Genomic DNA, 25,795 nt, shown 5'->3' with positions numbered 1-25,795 from the left:
CCATGTCTGAAACAGTGCTGGTTAAACATCTTTAAAGACTAGTTTGAACTGTTTTTTGTTGTTGTTGTTGTTCTAATGGCCACACTTACTCCCAAAGCAGATGACTGAAGGCTTTGTTAGAAGTGAAACATTTAACAATATTTTATGACATTTCTTTAATTTGCATTTAAAATTATAACAGGTATTTTAACAAGATTTTCCCAAACATTTTGTTTGCAATATTTTAATATATTATCAATTGTGGCAAGAGAAAAACAGGACAAAGGAGATAGAATAGAAAATAGGAAAAGATTTATTGGATGAAGTAGCTTAGCACCCTGCCAGAGCAGGATTGACCCCCAAAGAATATTTGCTAACACTTTGTTCAGTGTTCCTTAAAAAGCCCCAAATAATGATGGGGGGGGGGCATGTCTCACGACTTTTTTTGGGAGCCTATTCCACAGCCTCATAGATCTCACAGTCAAGAGTTTGTCCTGACAGTTATTGATTTTCATTCAATTATTTCTAGTTATATCCTCTTTTACAATCATAAATAATTCCTCTCCATTATTGGTACACACCTATCACTATGAAAATGTTAGTTTTAAAGGACAGTTTAAAATGTAAATCATCACCTGATATAATTTTTATCAGTCTTGGAAAACTGTCATGAAAATTTATCTAGTCGACTGCAAAATCTACTCACCCACCCTTTACCAGGCTTCATAGATTCATAGACTCTAGGACTGGAAGGGACCTCGAGAGGTCATCGAGTCCAGTCCCCTGCCCTCATGGCAGGACCAAATACTGTCTAGACCATCCCTGATAGACATTTATCTAACCTACTCTTAAATATCTCCAGAGATGGAGATTCCACAACCTCCCTAGGCAGTTTATTCCAATGTTTAACCACCCTGACAGTTAGGAACTTTTTCCTAATGTCCAACCTAAACTGCCCTTGCTGCAGTTTAAGCCCATTGCTGCTTGTTCTACCCTTAGAGGCTAAGATGAACAAGTTTTCTCTCACCTCCTTCTGACACCCTTTTAGATACCTGAAAACTGCTATCATGTCCCCTCTCAGTCTTCTTTTTTCCAAACTAAACAAACCCAATTCTTTCAGCCTTCCTTCGTAGGTCATGTTCTCTAGACTTTTAATCATTCTTGTTGCTCTTCTCTGGACCCTCTCCAATTTCTCCACATCTTTCTTGAAACATGGTGCCCAGAACTGGACACAATACTCCAGTTGAGGCCTAACCAGTGCAGAGTAGAGTGGAAGAATGACTTCTCATATCTTGCTCACAACACCCCTGTTAATGTATCCCAGAATCACGTTTGCTTTTTTTGCAACAGTATCACACTGTTGACTCATATTTAGCTTGTGGTCCACTATAACCCCTATATCCCTTTCTGCCATACTCCTTCCTAGACAGTCTCTTCCCATTCTGTAGTGTGAAACTGATTGTTCCTTCCTAAGTGGAGCACTTTGCATTTGTCTTTATTAAACTTCATCCTGTTACCTCAGACCGTTTCCCCAATTTGTCCAGATCATTTTGAATTTTGACCCTATCCTCCCTCCCAGTTTGGTATCATCTGCAAATTTAATAAGCGTACTTTCTATGCCAGGATGATGTTGGTGATGATGACGGGGTGGTGGGGGTGGGAGTTATGCACTCCAGATTAGCGGGCAAGTAGAATTTTGAAAAGCTGACTTTTTTATCTCTAGGGTACATAAATATTAAAAAATACGTATAATTTACCTTAAATATTTCAGTGACTCCTGGGATGCTACAGGCTAAGAGAGTACTTAAAGCTAGTAGTTGCCATACCAGTACCATGGTACCTGAGATACTGCAGTATTTCCCTGTATACAGGACATAACATAACTGCAGGATAATAGATTCTACAGGTTAATAACTATTGATAAATATTTACTTTTCAATGGCACTTGCTGTACAAAGAAGGTTTTTTTTAAACAAACTAAATGTTTTAGTGATTTGTCTAATCCATAATAGTCATAGGTAGATGCACAATAATTAACCTTTACACCTACATAATAAAATGTCAGAACAAGAAGTTACTGTGGATGGTTCAGCTAAAGTGAGCATAGAAGTAAATGTTCATCCAAAACTTCAACTGAAGCGTGTTGTGAGGTTTGATAATGTTTGGGTAACTTAGTTTATTTGGAATTTCAAAGGCCACTGCATTTTGTGGTGCCATCTAGGGCAACAAGCTGAAATGGCAGTACTTCTGAAAAGCCAGGAAACACTAGACATCTCATAAGAAATGCTGTTTCTTGAGATTTCCAGACAGAAGGAATTTGGGTCAGATTCAAAAAAGGATTCAAACTTTTCCATGCATATCTTCATTAAACCTCTGAACCTTTGGGGTTCAAGTATCTTTGGGAGCTACATGCTGCTATAGATTTTGCTTTTTATAGCTCAATAAAACAGTTATGAGAGAAGGAGACTACCAAAAAGGTTTAGTCAACATTATGGATCCAAGACTTGCAGGAGGGCAAAGAAAGCATTTAGATCACACAAACACCCCCAAATGAGTACTCTTATAATGCAAAAGCAACCAGACACTGACATCAAATATTATAAAGCAGATCAGATAGTTGAATAATGGGCTGAGGCACTTTATTGCATGTCACATATCTAGGTATAATATATCTGATATAATAAATGTAAGATATTGCATTGATGAGGGAAACCTTTTATTTAAAAAAATGCTCATAAAGTAACAGAGTCTATTAAAATGTGTTCATTTTATCCTGCCCAATGAAAAAAAATCAGAGGACTTCAGCACTTGTTTCTTTCATACCACATCAATAAAAAAGAAAGGAAAAAAATCAACTAAGATCATTTCAAAAGCTGTCAATTAATTATCTGAATTGTTTATTAAAGAGCAATCTCTCTTGCTTCTATATGTCTCAAACTTGCTTTGGATCATTGTTCCATAGTCCATTGGGGAAAGTGTGAATAATAATTACATATTTGGACTTTTATCTTGCCATGAGTTCTGTATGTGCAGAGACGTGCCCCCCACATGAAGCCCTATTGACTTCAATGGGACCCCAAGTGCGCAGAGGGATGTGTCATTATAGAGCTTATTGCAGAAGTGGGGCCTTGGATGTTTAATGTTAAATGGATGAACCAGGAAATTTTACTACTTTAAGTGAAACAATAAAAAATAAAACCTGCATCACTTCTCACAAGCCATATTTATTAGTTAAATGCTCATTTATCTATATCTAGATCTATCTCAGGGGTGACCAAACCATGGCTCGTGAGCCGCAAGCTCCTCTTTTACAGTTAAAGTGCAGCTTGCGGAGTGCCCCTTCTCTGCCTACCAGACTGGGGCGGGGGCTGGCAGATCGGGGCTTCTGCACTGCAGCTGGGTGGTGGGGCTAAGGGCTTCTTCTGCCCAGCAGGGACGGGTTCTCAGGGTTTCAGTCCTATGGGGCACATCTGCCAAGGCTCAGGGCTTCAGCAGACGTGGGCTAAAGCCCCAAGACCCCTCCCTCCCCCCACAGGGCTGAAGCCCTGAGCCCCAGCAGATGCCTCCCATGGGGCTGAAGCCCTGAGCCCTGGCAGGTGCTTCCCATGGGTCTGAAGTCCCGAGACACCCTGTCCCACAGGGCTGAAGCCCTGAGCCTCAGCAGGCATGTCCTAGCTCTCGAACTTCTGAAGATTGTCGTATGCGGCTTGGAGGGTCAGTAAGTTTGGCCACCCCTGATATATATACATACGCACATCTCATATAAAACTGTAAACTGTTATAGAATGAGATATTTGCTTTGAACTTCATTCTATATCTCCTCTCAGAAACAGACACCCAAAGAATCCTGTTTATATGCTGCTATTCCAGGCTGAAACAGTAAAATGGATGTGCCCCCTCCCCTGAGTGATGTGCCACTTACACTACAGCTATGCCTTTTAGGAAAATAAGTACAGTACAAGTAGTGTACAATTGCCCACAGTGTTAGCAATATGCTTCTGCTTGACAAGTGTGCAATGGCTGTCTTGTTGCAGATCATTTGACTTGAACTCGATAGGGCTGGTTTGGCATTCTGTGACTGGTTACATTCATCATTTGTTACATACATACAACAAAATTATCTGATGGAAGCAATTAGTATTCAGAATAAGGTTGCCAACCCTCCAGAATTGTCCTGGAGCCTCCAGGAATTAAAGATCGATCTTTCATTGAAGATTATATCCTGAGATGAAATCTCCAGGAATTCGTCCAACCAAAATTGGCAACCATAATTCAGAACTACAGTAGGCCCTCTGGTATGTGAATGGGGCCTGTGCAAGGCTGCAATAATTTCTGGTATGTAATATGGTACAAATCAAGCACATCACAAAATTGATAATATTAGCCAATAATTTTTTTTAAAAGAAATCTGTAATTTTTGGGACAACTGCAGCTGCGTGACTCTTAATATGACAAATACAGACAATTTAGTGCATTTATAAACTCCTTAAAGTTTGGAAATAGTGTATTGGCTGAAATACAGTTGAGCAATGGAAGCTCTCAGCTCTCCTATAGTTCAACTTTGCAAAGATTAGCAAACAGTTTGGCCCCATATTAGTGCTGTGTTTTTCAGCAAGGAAGAGGGAACACACATTCAAAAGTGAGAAAACAGTGGGGTCCAGTTTTCCATGATTTAGTTCCTGTTCTTGTGTAGGGCTCAACAAACCCCTAAAGCTGCCCATCAACCAAGTATAGCCAAAGCACAGTCCACTCTGGGCATGCCTCTTCTTGTCCTTAGCATGCTCCCTCTGCTGGTAGCTGAGAGAACAGAGGTATAATTGATTTTTCAGTCTGGTGGCAGTTTTGAAAAAAATAAAAAAAATAAAAAATTGATTCAGTTCAAACCAAATGTGAAATGTTTTGGAATTTTTGGTGAACCTAAAAAGTCAGTTGTGGGTCTGTTTCAGAGCGGGGATTCTAATCTGGGTCTCCCACATCCCAGCTCAGTGTCCTAACCACCTGGTTCAAGGTTATAGGGGGAGTGGGGCGCAGCAGCAGCACTAACAGCCCCTTCTTCTCTTCACCAGCTACAGTGCTATTTACACCTGGTAGAGGGCTATGTGGGAATGTACCAGGGCCACCCGGGGGGGGGGGGGAAGTGGGGCAATTTGCCGCAGGCCCCGGGCCCCTTAGGGGCCCCCACGAGAATATAGTATTCTATAGTATTGCAACTTTTTTTTATGGAAGGGGCCCCCGAAATTGCTTTGCCCCAGTCCCCCTGAATCCTCTGGGCGGCCCTGGAATGTACACTACATGCCACTAAAAGAAGCATGCAGTGTAGACATATCTTAAAGGAGCCAGTGAGGCACAGCTTAGGTGAGTAGAGCACATGCTTGAAAGGTGTGATTATATATGTGAGTACATACCCTACACACTCTCTACTCCTCCAAGCCATGCCTCGCTGTCTACACTGCTATTTTAGCTATGTAGTATCCTGCTGCTGGGGCCTTTCCCCTCTGCAGGGAAAGACACCTCCCCCCACCCCCACCAGCAGGAAAGGCTCTGGAAGGGAGGAGGCAGTGGGGAAAGGCTCTGCCAGCCTCCTGCTGCTGAATCCCTTCCCCACCACAAGGAAAGACTCAAGCAGTGGAGAAAGGCAAGGGGGAGGCTTTCCTCGCTGTCTTTCCCTACCAAAGCCTTTCCTTGCTACAGTGAAAGGCTCCAGCAGTGGGCAGTTGCTGAAGCTCTTCTCCACTGTCTCCTCTCTGCCAGAGCCTTTCTTTAACACACATAGCTACACACTGCAGTGTGGACGCCACAGGCTTTTCACTGCGCTATGTACCTTCACATTATGCTGCTGCCAATAGTGTCTAGTGTAGAAGTAGCCTAAAAATTAATGTAAGTTTTGTGACTAAATCTGCCATGCAATGAGAAAAAAATAGAGTCCAATATGTTGAACATGTTGTATACGCTGATTTTTTAATACTTTTATGTGAACTATGGGAAGTTCACAGTGTTGTTTTCTAATTTTACTTACTAACTTCCAGTAGAACCTCAGAGTTATGAACATCTTGGGAATGGAGGTTGTGCGTTACTCTGAAATATTCGTACCTGAACAAAATGTTATGGTTGTTCTTTCAAAAGTTTACAACTGAACATTGACATAATACAGCTTTGAAATTTTACTATGCAGAAGAAAGATGCTGTTTTCCCTTTTTTTAGTAGTTTACATTCAACACAGTGCTGTACTGTGTGTGCTTTTTTTTTTTTTTTTTTTTGGTCTCTGCTGCTGCCTGACTATGTACTTCTGGCTCCAAATGAGGAATGTGGTTGCCTGGTCAGTTCAGAACTCTGGTGTTCGTAACTCTGAGATTCTACTGTAGTTGGTTTTTTGTACTATAACATGGATTATTCAAATACATTGGTAATAATTCACTTCCTGAGAAGCAACAAGATAGGAATTAAGTTTAAAAATGTTGTCTTCGTTAGCTAGGACATATACCAGACTAACTTAATAGCAACTGGTAATAGCTTGTCCAATTCCCATCACCAATGAACAGTACAAGAAAGTTTATAATATTTAAGATTACTTTCTTTTCCAAGGTGTTACATAATGTAACAAATATAGGTTGCTTGATATTAATCCATAGCTGAAAGCATAAAGTAAAACACAGAATATAATGGCTAATGTCAGTATGTCTCCTTTCTACAAAACACAGCAACTTCACATAACAAATTAGGGCAAAATTTTGCACCGGTTTATCTCCCCACTCCACCGCTTTCTTTTTATCCTTACTTTCAGCCTATCCTTTGTCTTCTCCATCAAATGGTGGCCACAAGAAAGATATCATTATTTGCGAAGGTTTCAGCAGAAAGGTAGCCCCTGCATTTTTATCTAAATACTATCAGCTTGTGTTCAGTCTGCTCTCCTCTGGAACAGTGTTTTACAGCTGGGCTCTGACCAATAAGCATGCTCTGTTGTTGGCACCTGGAAGTCTTATTCTGTACTTCACCAGCTGCATCTTAACTGCTGAGCACATCTGTTTTGGTAGGTTGTGGAAGAACAAGTGGTCTTTGGAAAAAAAAAAAACAGCACTTTATACATTAAGTGCTCTCTAGATTAGTATCAGGATTTTAATTCAGTCCACTAGCAAAAAAGGAACAGCAGAAAACATTAATATCTTTATCTTTTTTTTATTAATACCTGTATATTTTTTTAAAGTGGGTTGCCTGTATGTTGCATGAGTTATAGCTCCTATAAAGAACTGACCTTTGACTCCATGTAAAATTAATTCCATAGTCTAACCTGGGGGTGATGAAACTATCTAGGTAGCCAAAACTCCAGTGGCTGCTTCCACTCCACCTTCCCTGTTGTAAGGTATAAGGAGACCCTGCACAGCCAGACTCCATGTCACATGGAGGATATGTGCCCCTGTGCAGATTCCCAGCTTCCTATTCTTCCCTGAACCCCCAATGCAGCAGAACCCCAACTAGGCTTGGGGAGGGGTGAGGACAAGATTCACCCCAAGGGGAGAATTCATATTTTAAATTTAAAAAAATCTAACTTTAATATCATAGAGTCTGATCAAAGTTATCAAGAAAAAGCTGGCATACTGACATTATTATTAACCCACAAAATAGAGACCTCTGAAGTAGCCCAAAACACTGCAGACTGCAAAGCCTAATTATGATGCCTCTTATAATTATTCTTCCCTTTTATGCCAGTGAATTTCATTTATTGCCACTAAAATTGATATCCTATCTGATCAATACAATACCTTTGTGATTAACCACATGTTAGCCAGAGGCCACAGTGTTGATGGGACTTTTAGATCCCGATAGTCCATTCTTCTGGGAAGTGCCTTCCTCATTTTATCCATGGCAACAGAGACATGAAAAACTATCTGTGGATCGGCCTAAACATATTAAAAAAACAAGAGCATTACTGTAATTGGTATTTTAAATTAATACCACTAGCAAAGTTCAGCAAATACTACAAAGTGCCTGCTAATGTACTATACAACCTTAGTATTCTACTGTAGACATGGTATTTTGTACTTTACAGGTTCCGAATAAGATGATTTGGCCAACAGATATATGTATACATGAAGAAATATTTGTGAATTATGTTAATCCCAATAAATAAATTGGATTACAACATATTATGGTTTCATCATTTTAAGGGCTGAGTGCGTCTTGGCCTTGAGTCCCAAACAAGACACCACGCATTGTTGCATTTCCCTAAGTGCAGACCTTCAGCCTAGTCTCCCCTTGCTCTGAGAGGGAACTAACCTGCACTGGGTCTAAATGCAGTGCAACATACGTCTTCCAGCACAGCTACAGTGACAGACAGAAAAAGGTCCTACAGTATTGATTATGTGACCTGTATATTAAAACCTCACATTAGAAGAACAGTTACAGTGAAACAGATTCATTATTTTAGCTATGCTATATATTGAATCAAGTAATGTACTTAATATTGTACTAATCAATTACAACTAATTTTAATGTAATTAAAATAAAAACTAAGATTACTTAAAAATCTTGTATATAGAAAGTTAATCATTATAACTTTGAAGTTACATGTTCCTACTCTAGTAGTGAGAATTGCTCCTGCCAATCAGCTAATAATTTGCTAAGCACTTGAATATGGAGATAATAATCTGAAAGTGGCTCTCACTTTATTAATGGAGTTTTATCCCATCAAGGCACAAAGACTTACACACACAAGTCCCATTAGTTACAGATATAAGACCATTCTGCAAAAAAATTTGAATGTCCTATGACTTCTCTTCAATAGGCTTGGGATATACTAGCTAACAAAAACACTACTTGATGTTTTCACTAGAAATTATCAGTGAATGATCGAGGTATAAATCTGTATATGAGAAAAACAAGGGCCAGATCCTTGGCCCCATTAAGTCTTTTCTCACCATCCTGAAGAGACGTGTAACATACAGGTCATAATATATTCAATTCCCCACCACCTTCAGAACCTGAGTATGACCAGCTGCAAATGAGGCAGAGAAAATTGTATTGCTCCTCCTGAAAATTGACTCTATTACCACACAGACAGACAGTTCAGTCCAGATCTCCACAATCTTATCTGCAAAATAATTTGAAAAAGCTTCACAGTGTTAGACTGTGCTATGAAAGGCAAATAGTCTCAGTATAGTAGACTGTTTCCAACTCAAAACAGTTCTGTTGCTCAGAATTTTGAGGATCCTGTGGAAACATAGAAACCCTCTGGACATACGATATGCATTATAAATATTCAATAATAACTAATAATACAGTAGGACCCTGAAACCTCAGTTTGGATCAGAGCCCTATTGTGCTATACAAACACAAGGCCCTCACCCTGAATTCCTCCCACTTTAGCAGTTGTAGGTCACTTTGATTTCCAAGGATGAATGCAAGGAAGCAGGTGTTTAGGAGTCACTGTATAAATAGTTAAGGATAACAGATCGTTATAATGTCTCCCATAGATCAGCAGAGCAGTCTGTCACAAGAGAGTATTCTTCCTCAGAGCCTTTGAATCCTTACGGGTTCCATTAGTCTTTGATGAAAGAAAACAGGCCCTTCACCCTGACAGGAAAGGAGCATGATAGCATCAAAATAGGTTTTCATTCTGATTAACAACTGAGGACCAGATCCTCAGATGGTGTAAATCTGTATAACTCCCCTGAAGCTAATGCAGCTGGAGATCTGCCCCTGAATATTTATAAGAACTGAAGATGGTGATAAGAAAAGGTGACAAGATCTTCTGTTATTTTTGGCTATATAGTGACAATATTAAAAAAAATCCCATAAATTATGCTTAGTATGCTTTTAGGAGACCAAAAATGTATATCTTTGCCAGAATAAATTGTAAACTGCACTTTAAGTGAATACAATTGGGCACAATCTATTACTTGAAGTGAAATCTTAAAAGTCTCTATACCCAGGGACTGACAAGATCCTTTTGTCCTCAAAGAATGCTCTCTGTAGAGGCACATCATGCTTCCAATAAACACTGGAGGTCCATCATGTCTTAACACTTGCAATCATGTCTTAACACTTGCAATATGACCCTTGTTAATATGTTTGAGGAAAGAAAAGCTTTTGAATGAACCACATTATTCAACATCTTTATAAGCTTCTAAGACAAGGCTGTAGTAACAAAAAACAATGTTCTGCTTCCTATTGTTAAGAGGAAGTGAAAGGAAATGAATAGACTCATTGTTCACCCTCAGAATCCCACCTGGATGGAATAATACTTATTTTAAATGAGACTGTGTCTAAATTAGCAGTGCTTCATCTGTAATATAAGGACTACTGATGTATAAGTCAAAACACTCACTTTTCAATGACTGCTTCCATGAAATTTATGACCCAAATATTTTGTATAACCACAACGAGACAGCATTAATGAAGAAATACAGATTAATGGAGATTGAACCTAGGATTTCTATATTGGAAGTGCTATGCACTTCTAACAAGTCTGAAATACAATGATCAGTATCTCTTGTGATTCAATGGGCCAACAGTAATTCCAATAAGGACAATGTAGTTATTGCAGATAATATTCGCCCTAGGTACTTGGCGAGGTGATTAAAGTTTCATTGGAAATAAATTACTTCTTTGATTTCAAGTACAGAGTCTCCAACAGAACCATTTTTAAACCATAGAGACGTAGGAATGAAACTATCTGCCACGAGCTTGTGTCCACATGCATCAGCTACTGTTGGTGGGGCTTTTGAATTGCAAATGAACAGAAAAACCTAACTAGAAAGGATGTTCAGAACCCAAACTAAGCACCCAAAAAGAAGGGGGAAAAACAAAAATCCCAGCCTGAAATGAGATATTAGATAAGAATAGCGATGTGGGAAAAATGTGTTGTTGATTTACTTCTAATCCACTCCCTTCTGAAAGCAAATGGAGTGGAGCATATATTGAGGCTGGCAAAGCAGCAGAAGCAGAACATTTGGTACAGAGATAGCACATTTGATTTCGTATTACCCGTTAGCCAGCAGCAGGCTGATCTTACAAGGGAATCCCCACAGTTATTGTACAATGACAACGAATATTCTACTAATCCTCCTCCAAAGGCTCCAGGCTTAAGACAGCACTCTTACTCAACCTCACTATTATAAATTGCTATCAGATATCAGAGGTTTCACTACAACTGGGGAGAAGATTGTTTGGGTTGGAATTAGACACAAGTATCATTATGCTGTGTGCCTCTTTGTATAACACCTGCTGCAAGTCCCTATATTCTTGTTATCACTACCACAGGTTTTAATCTTTTAACATTTGGTTTAGTGGTGCAGCAGTGAGGAAGCAATGGCCCTTTGTATTCATCACAGGCTGGCACCCAGGACTAACACCATGCTGTGCATCAGGAGATAATTAAGCTGGACAGTACCCAAGTGACACTAGATAAAGAAGCAACAGCATGTTCCTCTCACCAGCTTCAGATGATGTTAAAAACCTGCAGAGCTTGGGGCAATGGCACCCCATAGAAGCAACAATGGCCATTAACTTTCTTATTTGAGATTTCACCTTCTTTATTATATTTGATAGTTTTGCTCCAAACTGGCAGCCCATGACAGTGAACTGGAGAGATGCAACTTGAGTGAGCTAGAGTGCTCAAAAAAGCATTAGAAATTGCATTGAAAAATTATATTCATAGCATGTGCCGTGATATGCTAAGCTATACTATCACATACCACAGAGTACCTTGTTTCTATGATACAGGCTATTAAACATAAGCCCACGGATAGAAGCAAGCAAAACATCCATTCCACCCTCTAATAAAATTACTTTAAAATTCTTCCTTTCAGAAAAAAGGCAAAGGGATAAAGCATATGGTGTAGCCATAAACAATAATATTGGAAATTGTATGAGCAAAGCCAAGTTATCATAGAGAACAACATCTGAAAAAATTCATTCACTAACATTAGCTGAGACTTGGTCTGTAAAAAGGGACTTGTTACTTTACTGTTATTATTTACAGCTAGTGGTTCTCAACCAGGGGTATATGTACCCCTGGGGGTATACAGAGGTCTTCCAGGGGTTACATCAACTCATCTAGTTATTTGCCTAGTTTTACAACAGGCTACATAAAAGCCATTAGTGAAGTCAGTAAACACTAAAATTTCAGACAGACAATGGTTTGTTTATACTGCTCTATATTCTATACATTGAAATGTAAGTACAATATTTATATTTCAATTGATTTATTTTATAATTATATGATAAAATGTGAAAGTAAGCAATTTTTCAGTAATAGGTTGCTGTGATACTTGTATTTTTAGGTCTGTTTTGTAAGCAAGTAGTTTTTAAGTGAGGTGAAACTTGGGGTATACAAGAAAAATCAGATTCCTGAAAGGGGCACAGTAGTCTGGAAAGGTTGAGAGCCACTGATTTACACAGCACTATAAATATGCATTTAAGTGAGCTGACTGTAGGTATTACTGCACATTGTGAATGATGCATTTTTATATTGATGAGGAATTCTCTAAAGGAGTGATAGCACTGAAGTTACAAGGTCAGATTAATTGACTGAAAGCAATGTAGGGAGGTGCAGATTATACATCTCTTTGAGAGCTTGGGCCTTTTGGAGGAGTCACCCTGAGAAGGACAGGTGAGAATATTAGCTCTCCTCAACCCTGTTTCCTGCCAGCAGTAATGGTAACAGATTTAACTATGGAGAGGACAATATAGGAGCCTTACTGGTAGAGGCTGCTCAGAGGATGTGCTGAATCCATGCATTGTTTAACCATTCTGGCCGCATCATCTCTCCAGCAATCACCATCCCTTTTTGGCTTTCTGGAGCGGGCTGGCCCTCTTGAGGCCTTTTGATAGAGGGGATGTTGTTGCTATTTCTCAGTGCTGTAGTCTAGCCTCTCCTCTAGCTACACCCTTAATGACAACAGCAGGGAAGTTATATGCCACTGAAGGTTATTCCCTGCTAGTAGGGTGATTCTCCTCTGCCCAGTTACATCAGCTTTCTAACCAGAGTCCAAGCTGACTGTGTTAAACTTAAATTAAATATTACTTTATTACTTTCTTTCCTTTTGTTAAATTGTCTTTCAAGAGATGACCAATGACCAACTAAGAGAAAGAGATTGATAAATATGTGGTTCTCCTCTCACTTATATCAGTGAAATTCAAGAGTAATTCCAATGAAATCAGTAGAATTACAGTAGTACAGGGGTCGGCAACCTTTCAGAAGTGATGTGCCGAGTCTTCATTTATTCACTCTAATTTAAGGTTTCACGTGCCAGTAATACATTTTAATGTTTTTAGAAGGTCTCTTTCTATAAGTCTATAATATATAACTAAACTATTGTTGTATGTAAAGTAAATAAGGTTTTTAAAATGTTTAAGAAGCTTCATTTAAAATTAAATTAAAATGCAGAGGCCCCCAGACTGATGGCCAGGACCCGGGCAGTGTGAGTGCCATTGAAAATCAGCTTGCATGCCGCCTTTGGCACGCCTGCCATAGGTTGCCTACCCCTGCACTAGTATATAGCTAGTACAAATGAGAGGAGAAACAGGCCAGTGGCAACAGTGCTTTCTGCAACTACTATAGGGAAAAGTGGCAAGAGAAAAAGTTTTCTTATTTTATCTTCGTCTTCATGTCAATTTCCCCCCCCAGGTATTGCAATAGAGAATGTCCAAGAAGATGATTGGTCAGCATCAATTTTTTAAAAAACATTATCTAAAGTCACATTGCTGCAGTCCTTAATGGGCTATAAGACTGATTCTTTTAATTCGAAATTACTTGACTTTGATAAAAAGTAGTATCTCTTGGTACATGTACAAATGCATTGGAATTTAATATTGTAGAGCTTCAAAGAATGATAGTTCAAAGATTAATTGGAGTTATTAATATAGTGCTACTTCATATCACAGAATAAAGAAAATAACCTCAAGACAGCTAATTTGTAATATTTGTGAGTTACCAATATCTGAAGATTTTTAGAATTTATATTAGATGCTGAATTCAAGGTGAGACTTTTAAAAGCACCTGAAGTGAGTTGTGAGTACAAACTGACATCCACTCAGGTGCTTCTGAAAATCCTTCCTCTTAACCACACTCTTAAATATTTTAGAATCCCATTAAAGAATAAGTCATCTATCATGCTCATCCATCTTCTTTTTAAGTTGAAATTTAATTTGTGACTCTCATTTCTATTACTGACAGAGAGACAGTTATACAAGTAGTGTGGAAGTGCAAAGGTTTTCTAAAATATAAGGGATGGTGAGGGTTCATATCTTTTTGTACTTGGCCAGGATTACTACATCATGCCGGAGAAGATTTCTGAATCATTGATCAGAGTTTCTATCAGAAGGCATTTAGGCTTCAGTATTTCTTTTCTGGCTAAATTATGTTATTGTTGAGACTATATTATATAACAATACTATAATAATATTAATAATCTTCAACAAATACATATAGCTTCATATTTGGAATATATATACATATTCTGAATATGAAGCTGCTGTAACTTTTTTTGAATGAGCATCAAAATAAAAGTAGTGATGACAGATTTGGAAGATGATGTATTATAGCTGATTTCATATTTCCTGAATATGAATAGTTTAGTTCCTGGAAGGAGAGTTGCTTGGATAGCTATGCTTGGATTTCATATCTTCTTTAAAACAATATACAGAAACTTCAAGTGGGAATATTGTCAAATGGTGGTAGCAATGTCTTACTTGCCAGTGAAACAACATGTACCAGTGCAGTGTGATTTTTTTCTTAGTACTCTTTTTTAATATTGACAGCCTTTGTATGACATGTTTAGAGGACTTGAATTTGACAAAATAATTGTATTAAAATATTAAAAAGTTAAAGCAGGACTCAAGTGGTACTTAGGCCATGAGCTGAATCTCTGCACAGAGTGAATTTTATCCAGCGTTGATTGACTGAGTAGAATATACAACTTCCTTTAACATTAGTGGGAACTGAGGACTTAAAGCCCTATACAGCACCTTGAAATTTTACCATTACAGTATGTCACAAATATGAGTGAAACAATTCAGGAACTTGTGCACTAAAGTTTAAATTGCTCTTCATGTTCAGTAAAAGGTCAAGCATTTAGAAGTGTGTGTAAGGGCCAAAATTATAGTTTCTCCAAGGCTTCCTTTGTTAAAAGTACAATATGATGAATTCCACAAAAGCAGTATGAATGGACAAATAACCTGACCTGAGAAAGTGCCCAAGGATGACATCTACTGATGGTCATCTATCCCACCTTGCTGATGTATAGGCCAATCTTCCTCACCAGTGACAAAAGAGCAACAGGTTGTAATTGCCAGGGTTATCTGTAGCCCCAGATGTACGCATTGGGATTGTATGTCATAAATTCTACTCAGCGGGAAATGTTTTATTTTTAATCTGCTATTGACAAGTAACAGCTAGAGGTTGAGCAATAATATCTATACCTGAAGTCAATTTATAAATGTATGTATCCAGAATATCTGAGCCTTTTGCCTTTTTAGTGTGTAATCTTCTTAGTGTCTTCTGCACCTCATTGAGCTCCAAGGTTCGCAAATACAAAATACTGTAGGTATCCAGCACCTCTGCCCTGAATTTAGCTTTAAAGGAGTCTCTCTTGAGGATATCAAATTATCATTCACAATACACTGTTCACCCCCAGATGTGTAATTGTTGGATGCTCTCCCTGTTTCCAAATGTATAAGCCTCAATAGGTTAGTACAGTTGTAGTTTTTAAGCTTATATTAACCATCCCATTCTTTATCTCCTAAGGTTTGTTTCTCATATTTTATTGTAGGTCGGCATTAGTAGTATTCAGATGTTTTCTCTTTTCCCTATTGCTGATCTATAGGTTTATGCATCTCAAGGTCACTTTGGAACACGTTTATACCAGACACCAGAAGCATAATCAATACAACATGCTAATATATAAACAATATCAGGTAACATAAAAATGATGCTTTAGATAAACACAGTAAACTATGCTGTTGCCCCACTACACAGAAAACAACCCTTTGCATTGTCACAGAAGAAGCCCTGCAGAATGCAGATCGGTGCAGATTGCTCCCCTAAATGCTGTCTACTGAACTTTATTTGCCACTGGGGGCCAGGAACAAGGTTCGTCTCAGTATTATTATTTGTATCACACTGCTGTGCTAGGCACTGTCTAAAGTGAGAGACAATCCCTGCTCTAAGGAGTTTACATTTTAAATAGACAAGAAAGACAACATGTGGAAGAGGAAACAGGCTCAGGGAAGTAAACTGATTTTCCCATGATCACATAGCTAGTCAGTGGTTCAGGAAAGAACAGAATGCATGTCTTCTAAGTTCCAGGCCACTTCCTTCCCCTCTGGACTAAGCTGCCTCTTCGTTTGTGAAGAATCTGTGTGAAGACTCTTTAATTGACTCAATGTAAAAAGGTGCGTGACAGCTTTAAAGTTGTACTCTATTCACTTTTCTAAGTAAACTTAAAGTAGTCACAGTAACTGGCTTAATTTAAATGATTTGAACAATCAAGATGACTTTACTCAGAGGTTTCATATGAATATATTAGATAAGGACCTGGGTCTACTTTTTCAGTTACCAAATACACTTGATTTGATAAGTGAGGCTTATATGCTTATTCCTTCTGTATCACAGTATTTTAAATGCAAACAAAAATTACAGTATCAAAATAAAATTCTGAACTCAAAATTTATACAAACATCACCAAAATATAAGCACCAAATAATAGTTACTGTATTAGACTAATAATTTTGATTTTCTTTGATTTTGAAATCTATTGTAAAAAGCAAAGATGTTAACCTTTGGAGTGTTTGCATTTATGGGACGCTTGTTACATCAATGGAATTAGAACATTCAAAATGTTAACTTGCACAAAATAGGAAGTGTGAAAGTCAGGTATATAAAAAGTCATACTTAATCTATGTAACAGTTTTGTGCTAACAAAAAAGAATAAACTTACCTTGTACTGTATAAAATGGCTATCCATGTCCACCTTTTCCAAGTTTTGAAGTGTCTGGTGGTTTGTGCACTGGAAGTTGCCTGGAAATTCTGTACAAGCTTCCCAACTGAGAATAAACAAAGTCATTAAAAGATTCTTTATTGGGACTTTTTATTTAAAGTTTACATATTTTCAGATATGTTAAATGTGTGTTAACATATAATTAATACTTACAAACAGTAAAAAAGTACAAGCAATGCTTAGTATAAGGTGTGCTAATTTAAATATTATAAATTATACACAAGCTTAAATCAAAGTTAAACCTAAAATCCAATGGACAACATTTTGACACTTTGGTCCCAGTTGTTTGGTTCACCAAATTGTACTTGGTGCAAGGAACCCAAAGGAGTAGAGAAAAGATGGTTTTATACTACTTTTGCTCTCTCCTGATCAGAGACCATTCATGGACTAATTTGACCCCTCGTGCAACTTAAAGCAGTTCCAAGACTGCTCTTAATGATGGCAGGAGTAATGGTCATTTCAACATCCAGGAATCACTGGAGTACAGCAACACTCCAACCACATTCTATCTCTTAGGCTAGGTCTACACTACCCGCCTGAATCGGCGGGTAGAAATCAACCTCTCAGGGATTGATTTATCGCGTCCCATTGGGACGCAACAATCGATCCCCAAATCGGCGCTCTTACTCCACCAGCGGAGGTGGGAGTAAGCGCCGCCGACAGAAAGCCGCAGAAGTCGATTTTGCCGCCGTCCTCACAGCGGGGTAAGTCGGCTGCGATACGTCGAATTCAGCTACGCTATTCATGTAGCTGAATTTGCGTATCTTAAATCGACTCCCCCCTGTAGTGTAGATGTACCCTTAGTCACATTTCTAACACACCACCTACACTGTGAGCTGTACAGTGGGGACAGTGAGGGTGATGCTGACCCAACTTTGCTGGCTCATTGCCTGAAGGGGAATCCTTGGTTGCCCTGATTGTTAGGAGGTTTGCCATTGACTTCAACAAGACCAGGATTTGACCCAATATTTGTAAAAAACACAATTTTTGTCTAATGGGAGTAGATTAAAAGGACAACAAAACTGTGCGCATTTTCCTTTGTTATATGAAAAGGGGATGTTACCCCGTACTGATATAAAATCAGAAATAAAATCTGCCCTGATCTACACATTTTTTAAGTTTACATGATTATATAAATGTTTAAGCTTACGTATTCATACACTTTAGACATCCCACACATAAAAGTTGCTCATATGCTGCAAGACTCCCTATTTCCCTGTCCCTCCTATCTCATCCAAGCAACAGTGGTTATATAAAGGACAGCAGGATCTGGAGGCTACAGTGAAATGGAAGCTGTAGCTAGGGCCTTTCCAAGAGAGGTACCAGTACTTACCCTGGTGAATCTTAACAATTCTGCAGAAGGCAGAAAGGTGGGCAGTACCAACAGAGAATAAAAGAGGAACTAATTTGATAGGCTGCTATTATTAAGGAGTAGGGATTGGGAGGCAGGCTGCAGAATCAGCAGAGTGAAGAGCATTTTTGATTGTGACAGTTAGTCCTAATTAGACTTTTTAAATTGATATGCACATGTAATGGTGGAAATATAGGCTCTGATTTTGCAGACATTTATGCACTTGAGTAGCCTTGATCATGGGAGTAACCTCTTTAATTGAATGGGACTACTCACATGCTTAATGTTATTTACTCATGTGCATAACTGTTTCCAGTAAGGAAGCCTGGAATATGAAATTTACATAAAGTTTTGAAAAATGCACAAGCAGCTATTTAGCTGACTACTTTTATTTTCAACATTTTAACATGTTAAAATGAAATGTTTAATAGGTAAATGTTTTAAAATGCATTTTAGCAAATGTAAAAGCAAAGTCTTTTATTTATATTTCAATAAACTAAAATATATTAGTGACTAAACCATTGGTGGATTAGGGTTTTGTGGGGCCCCTGGGCCAGAGCAAGTGGGGGCCCCTTCCCACCCCTTCTGCCTGCAGTCCCCCGTCCCCTGCCCCAGCACTCCTGCCAGGAAAATGGGGTTGGGGCGAGGGGCTTGCCACACCTGCCTGGCATTCCTGCCGGGGAATGAGGGGAGCAGGGTCGGGGAGCAGGGGCTTGCCCCAGTCCACCCGCCTGCCCATTGCTCCAGCCAGGGAATGGGGTAAGGGCACAGTGGCTTCCCGAACTCGTCTGGCACTCCAGCTGGAGAGCAGGGTCGGGGCAAATGGGCTTGTTCTGCTCCACCTGACCGCACAGTGCTCCAGCCTGGGAGTGGGGGCGCCCATTTTTCCTGAGCCCCGCAATTGACCAGGGTCCCATGGCACAGGGCCTGTTGGCCCAGTGGCTCATCCGCCACTAGACTCAACACTTCTTTATTGAAATTACCCATTAAACTGTTGCAGAAAAAACAGGGATAACAGCCTCCTACTTATTTTAGTCACATCTTTTAAAATTTGAAGGATGAGGTATAATAAATTATTTTTTTTATAACCATTGAAATCTCATGAAGAGCTGATGATGAAGTACTGATGTGTTGTACTGTGCACTGAAATAATGTAATAAATTGTCACATTTATAGGAAGATTTGCAGACTAGCTTTTCAATATTTTAATCATCCTCTATAGTTCTCCCTTTCTTTCTCTGTAATATTGGGTTTAGGGTTTCAGAGAACTTTGAAAAAGCAGAAGTTAATATACTTGTCACATCCAGGCAGCAGATCAACATTAGGATCCAGAAGAGTTTTATAAATAACTGTGATACCATCCTTTTCAGCGGCAGTCACTTTGTCAAAGGTCAAACTTAGAACACGGTTTAAGGGAGACCTGAAAAATGGAAATAAAATCAAAGCTGACCTTTCTGAAACAAAATCAAACAGCTTCAAAAACAATAATGAGATTATACATACAAAGGCAGTGAACATAATGGAAATGCTGTTGAAAGAACGAAAATATTAAAACCCACTGCATTTTATATGTTGGAAAGAACCTTAGTAATCTAGTAGCCACACTCTGGCTTTAGTCTTTTAGTTCAGGTGCTTTCATCTCAGATACTAATTCTCTCCCCAGCCATCTTCTTGTCTTTATTAACCTATAGGTTATGGACAGCAACCAAATTGAATTAGTCTTGTAATATTAGCTCTTCTACTGGAATAAATAACAATTTGGGGAGAAAGAAATCAGTATTATGATCAGCACCCAGGTAATCATCTAAGGATAATTGAAGAACACAGCTACCACTCTGAAATCTGAAAACTGTAGATTAATGTTCATGAACAATAACTAAATAATATAAATATATTTTGATAAAACAGAGACAAATTATGTATTATTTTGTCAAAATATAATAATAAATACTAGTTTGTTTAATTAGCTGAACCTTGATGGGAGAAATCCAGTGAGGTCTGTGATCAATAGATCAACCTTTAAACGGATATATTCCTTTATAGGTCTCATAGTTGTAAGCAACATTACATTAAAATATAATAAAGCATGAATAATTTACACATTTATACTCTTATTAATAAAGTTTCTTTTAAAGGCACACAGTCAACTTTTAAAATCCTATTTCCATATTAATATTTTTACTTACAAGTAACAGCTAGAATAAGTAAATTGAAATAAATTAGAGATAAATATATTTTCTCTCTTTCTTTTCTAATTTGTTTACTTTGTGCATTTGATAGCACTTTTGTATATTCATAGTTTCATTGTTTCCACTGTACAGTCAATCAATTTCCCGTTGTTCATTTAGGTCTTTTACACAGCAACAAAGGAAAAAACACATTCAGATAATCAGAGATCCTAGCTAAGGGTCTGTGGTTTGTATGGGTTTTTTTTTAACGTAAGAGGTATTCAGGGGGCAGGTCAAATTCACTAAAATGCTTTTATTTCATTTTGGTGAAATTAACCAGTTGTGAGTTGTCAATGTCACTTTAAACAAAGAAAACAGTAATACGCTGAACAACAATTCTAAAAATGTGTCAAAACACACGTGTAACGAAATGTATGTTATTTGCATATTCTCCTACTCTGCTTTTGAGGGACGCAGGAGTTTGAGAAATTAAAAAAAGCAAAATTATTTTTAAAATCAGACCAATATAAATTTCAATTGTTATTTATCATGTTAAATCAGACCAATATAAATTTCAATTGTTATTTATCATGTTGTAGTTTATTATCCATTGTTACTGAAATTATTAAATACTCTACTGCATTAACTTAAAGCTGGCAATTTGAAGATGTATAAAAGAATGGCTAAGAGAACCCATTTTCTGGAACATTCACTAAAAACAATGGTTGTATTTTCTGTTTATTCCAAGAATGACCCCAGTGACAAGTTATCAGTTTTGGGTGAAACAGTTATATACAAGAATTATTTGTACAGAAATTTAATCTGTCATAATACATAGGAAAAGCGAAATGTCATCAATAAACTACTCAATTACTTTTTCAGATTGCGCTGTACATCCAGAGACTTGCCATAAATCTGACATAACCCTGTTCCCAGCAGAGTAGAAGTGTAAAGAATTAGTATTAAAAGAAAAAATAGATTTTTGTTTGCTAAAGGAAAAAGTAGAGAATTTGAATAGGTATTCATCACAAGACTGTATTCTTATCTGCTGCTGAATACGTACAAGTAAATAGGAGCTCTATGCAAAACATTACATATGAAGTTTATATTATGTCTTGTATATTTTACAGTTTTCTGACTGTACAGCAAGTTTTATTATTACTATTAATAATGTATTCTATGGCAGAGCCCAAACCCCAGTCAGAATAGGAGTCTCATTGTGCTTGTGACGGTTCAAGCACAGATGTCAAAGAGAAGAAGATAAAGAAACTGCTTCCTTGACAATAATCAATGGAAACAGTAAACTGTTTTAAAAGCTTGTAAAATCATGCTAAAATGCTGGAAATAGCTCATTAAGTTTCAAAATATAAGCCCCCAGAAAATCTCATAATAAAACAGTAAAACAGACTGAAGTATTGATAAATGACTATCTGATGAAGTGGGTTCTAGCCCACGAAAGCTTATGCTCAAATAAATTCGTTAGTCTCTAAGGTGGCACAAGGATTCCTCATTTTTTTTATTCAATTATTGACTTCAATGGGAGTTTTGCCTGGATTTGTCTCATAGTGTTTTACCAGTCTGAATACAGGAAATACTTAGCCCAAATAGTTAGAAAATGCCAACAGTAAGTCTGTGTTTTGTAGGATTCTAAATAAATATCATGGCCTTGACTAGCTAAGAATTAGGAGCCAGATCTGAAAATATATTTAGATGCTTAAAGGTGTGGATACGCATCTAATGGGACTCTCAAAAGCACCTACCTAACTCCCTTTGATTTCAATGGAATTTAGCTCCTGAGCACTTCTGATAATCCTGTTATGCACCTAATTGCATCTTTAGGCACCTAAATACCTTTAAAAACATGTGACTATGTGACTTATTCTCATTTAAAAACAATATTCCAATTAATGTTATTCATTGGATTAGTCTAATTTTCTCTTTCTTCTTTATCACTTTGTCCATTTCAAAATAAAAAATATGATGTCACCATAGATTTAATCAAATTATTCACCTTTAATCTGCTTCTAAGTAACTACAAAAGGTACTTAGTAAACTATTCAATAATTGCTAGCACTTCGGACGTTATCACTGATTCCAAGTATGCAGCTTTATTCTAGTCACAATGTAATTAAATTGTCTTCAAGGTTGCTAGTGACAAAACTCACAATATCTTTAGCAAGTGTTCTGTAAATTATTTGGGCTAAAACATGTTTAAGTACTTTTTATTTAAAAGTCTGTTGAGACCTGTTGAGATTTTCTGCAATGTGTTAAACATGTTGAACATTATCTTCAAATCAGTGTTCCAGGTATTCTTTACACTTCTGAATTTACAGTAAGTTTCTTGCATTAACATCACAGCCTCTCACAACTTGGGCTTAGTTACGATCAAAATAATTATCTTGCTCTTGTATTTTTCACAGGCTAATGAACAAAACTGGATTACTAAACACCATATATTTACAATTATCTTTCAGCATTTTATTGCTGTATTGATTTGCAATTACCAGCCATAATGATTGTTCAGTTCTTCTGAACAAAAATGATCAAAAATCCTAAACTCAATTCTACCTGGTTATAGTTTAACCACAAGAAAGCATCACATTATATTAACTTAATTGAGAAAGTAATCTTCAATTGCTAATACAGTACAACAATGAGCTTAAGGTCCTTGACAACCAGTTTTAGACATGATCCCAGATGTGTCCTGTCACTACACATAATTTCACAATAATTCAACAAGATCTCAACAGGCTAGCACAGCAGTGAATAAATTTGTAGTGCAGCCACTTTTTCCTCAGGAAATAAGATATTTTTTTCTAGGAATTAACAAATCTAAAAACTTAAGCACCCCTCAAACATCTCCAGAAATTATTAGGAGATAACACAACCAAAGTATATCCCTTTTAAAAAACTTTGGTAGGCCAGTCTTTACAAGCTTTACCAATTTATCTTTCACTCTACCATCATTGGTGCTTAAGAGGTTAAGACTTTATTTGTGAAAACAGACAGAGGTAGTGGGGAATCATGTTGTCTACTGCTTCATAAATCTTGCTTAAGATCCTTTTCAATTACCATCCATTTCTCCTTTAAAAAGGGACAAAAAAATAGAGGAGTGGAAACAGGTCAGGGCAGTCTGTGACAATGACAGTGTGATGGGCTTGGACCCCCTGTGGTGTTTCCATCTGCTATCATTAAGGTGACTATTCAGACATGAAAAAATCCCTCTTGCTGTGCTGACAGGCAGACATCAAGAACTATGACAAGGCATTAAGACAGAAAGTCAGAGACAGAGATGTCATATTCCACAAACAATACTGCCTCAAACAAGACCTCTGAAATTTTCTTGGAATTTAAAATAAAAATAAAAGGGGTTTTACCTGGAGGTTATCAAACTTCCTCTTACATTAGTTTGACAACGAAAAGATTGTTGACTGTCACACAGATAAACATTTAGCTCTTACCTGTAATCTTTACCATAAGAAACCCAAATTTTTTGCTCATTCTTCAGTAAAAGTGGGTTTTTAATTTCTTGTCCTTTCTCATTAAAAAGCCGGGCAGGAATAAGATTGAGGCCTGTTGGTTTGAAGTCTGCTGAGTATTGTAGTTTTTCGTGAATCATATGCAGCAGCTGGCAAGGACAAAGCAAGCAAATAAAGAAACTAAAAATGTAAACATCTGTAATAAATTGTTTGTACTCCATAACAAATGAAGTCCAAACAAATGATAATTAAATTCATATAGAATGTTAAAAGAAGTGTGAAATGACTGCAATGTTTATCTCAGTGTAAAATAACAAAATGAGCACAGGCTTTTAACCGGCAGGGGGTGCAACAGGATTATGATTGAGCTCTGACCCTTTGGCACAAAAACTGAAAGCAGATGTGACAGTTGTACAGAACAAGCATTTAGCTTCTACATACTATAACAGCTCTCTTTATAAAGGTTATGTTTTTCCTGCCCACATTTGGAGCTACATTTTGCTCATGTTTTTACTGAGCTTGTTCAAGTTTTACAATGACTGCTCTCCACCCTCCTGCCAAACCATAGGTGATCAATAGCTGAACAATAATATTGCAAGCCTCATTTAACAATTTCTGTACAGTGTCTGTTAACTTGCCCCTGCCAGAATAGCCATAATTAGCACCTCTGTGAATATAAGATTTTTATGTATTGCATTGTTTCTTTTTTAGAAATTGGTTCTCATCTCCATTTCTGAACTTTATTTGATTTTACATGACTGCACTTCGGTCTTCATTTCTGCTATGTAGTCAGGGCCTTTCCAAATTGCTGCACCTTCAAGCTCAGTTCTGCAGCAAACATTACTGGACTGCACATTCTGTTGGCAATTTCATGGCAAAGTGATGGTTCCCCTGAATATTATAGTCACTTCATTCCACTCCCCCTCCCTTTTATCACTCTGCCTACAGAAAAGCACTTTCCCTGCACAGACACTCACATTCTGTGTTCCTTGCCAGCTTCTGCCATTAAACACAACATAGAATTGCTCCTTTAGCACCTATTGGAGACACTAAAGATGCATGCTCATTATGGAGGCAGGCAGGGGAAGCCAGAGCATGAGATAAAAGTTCTCAGTAACTGCTTATTCTTAATACCAAATTATGCATTTAAGCACTTTTTTTTACTTGTCTGATTTGAGTAGGCTGGGGAGAAGGAAGAACTAAAAGTATGTGGCAAATAAGGGGGTGACTAAATACTTGGCAAACAGTGGACCCTGGTTAATGTACTTGGAGATCTTTGTCAATATTTTCCAAACTTGCACATTGACTAGTTTCACCATCTACTAAAACAGGAAATCCGGCAGTTCAGGTGGGACTTTTAATAGAGGGTAGCTGAGAATTTTTATTGAAAAGATGAAGGAAATCCCATAAGTTTAAAAAACATTTAATTATTGTTTATATTGTAAATATTGGATAAAAACAGTTTTTTTTTATTGTAGGTGACTTGTAGCTGAATTATTGACCTGTCTGCCAGTTATCCTTAGGCATAGATGAAATAAGCATCCAGAGATTGATTCTTAGTTACACTGAAACTCCTTTTACACACCTCTGGCATTGTAAAGAGATCTTAATGTGAGAATAAATTATATTTACACTTAATTTAAGGCCTCTCTACACTGCCAGAGGAATGTAAAGGGTTTTTAGTGTTAATAAGAATAAGGTCTGTAAAGTTTATTATATTTAACTTCTGTCTGCTGTTTTAACGTAAAAGTTTAAAGTTATTCACAGAACTACGGAAAGTGCAGTCTCCTCTGCAAAAACTCATAGGACACATGAACTGGGTGC

At 37.6% G+C, this 25,795-nt stretch overlaps 1 protein-coding gene across 1 annotated transcript in view; it reads right to left on the bottom strand.

Annotated features, from left to right (window-relative positions):
- The window catches only part of DCDC1 (doublecortin domain containing 1), a 413,925-nt gene that overhangs the window by 180,447 nt on the left and 207,683 nt on the right, over positions 1-25,795 (bottom strand). Inside the window, exons 12-15 of the mRNA XM_054028326.1 lie at positions 23,954-24,120; positions 19,619-19,744; positions 16,914-17,019; positions 7,737-7,874 (exon numbers count right to left, since the gene is read on the bottom strand). Of these exons, the coding sequence (XP_053884301.1) occupies positions 7,737-7,874; positions 16,914-17,019; positions 19,619-19,744; positions 23,954-24,120 (537 nt within the window). The remainder of the gene's footprint in view (positions 1-7,736; positions 7,875-16,913; positions 17,020-19,618; positions 19,745-23,953; positions 24,121-25,795) is intronic.

The sequence above is a fragment of the Malaclemys terrapin genome, chromosome 4 (assembly GCF_027887155.1).
Source record: "Malaclemys terrapin pileata isolate rMalTer1 chromosome 4, rMalTer1.hap1, whole genome shotgun sequence".
Lineage (NCBI taxonomy): Eukaryota > Metazoa > Chordata > Testudines > Emydidae > Malaclemys > Malaclemys terrapin.
Note: the sequence above shows the minus strand (reverse complement) of the source record. Positions and strands in the feature narration are given on the sequence as shown.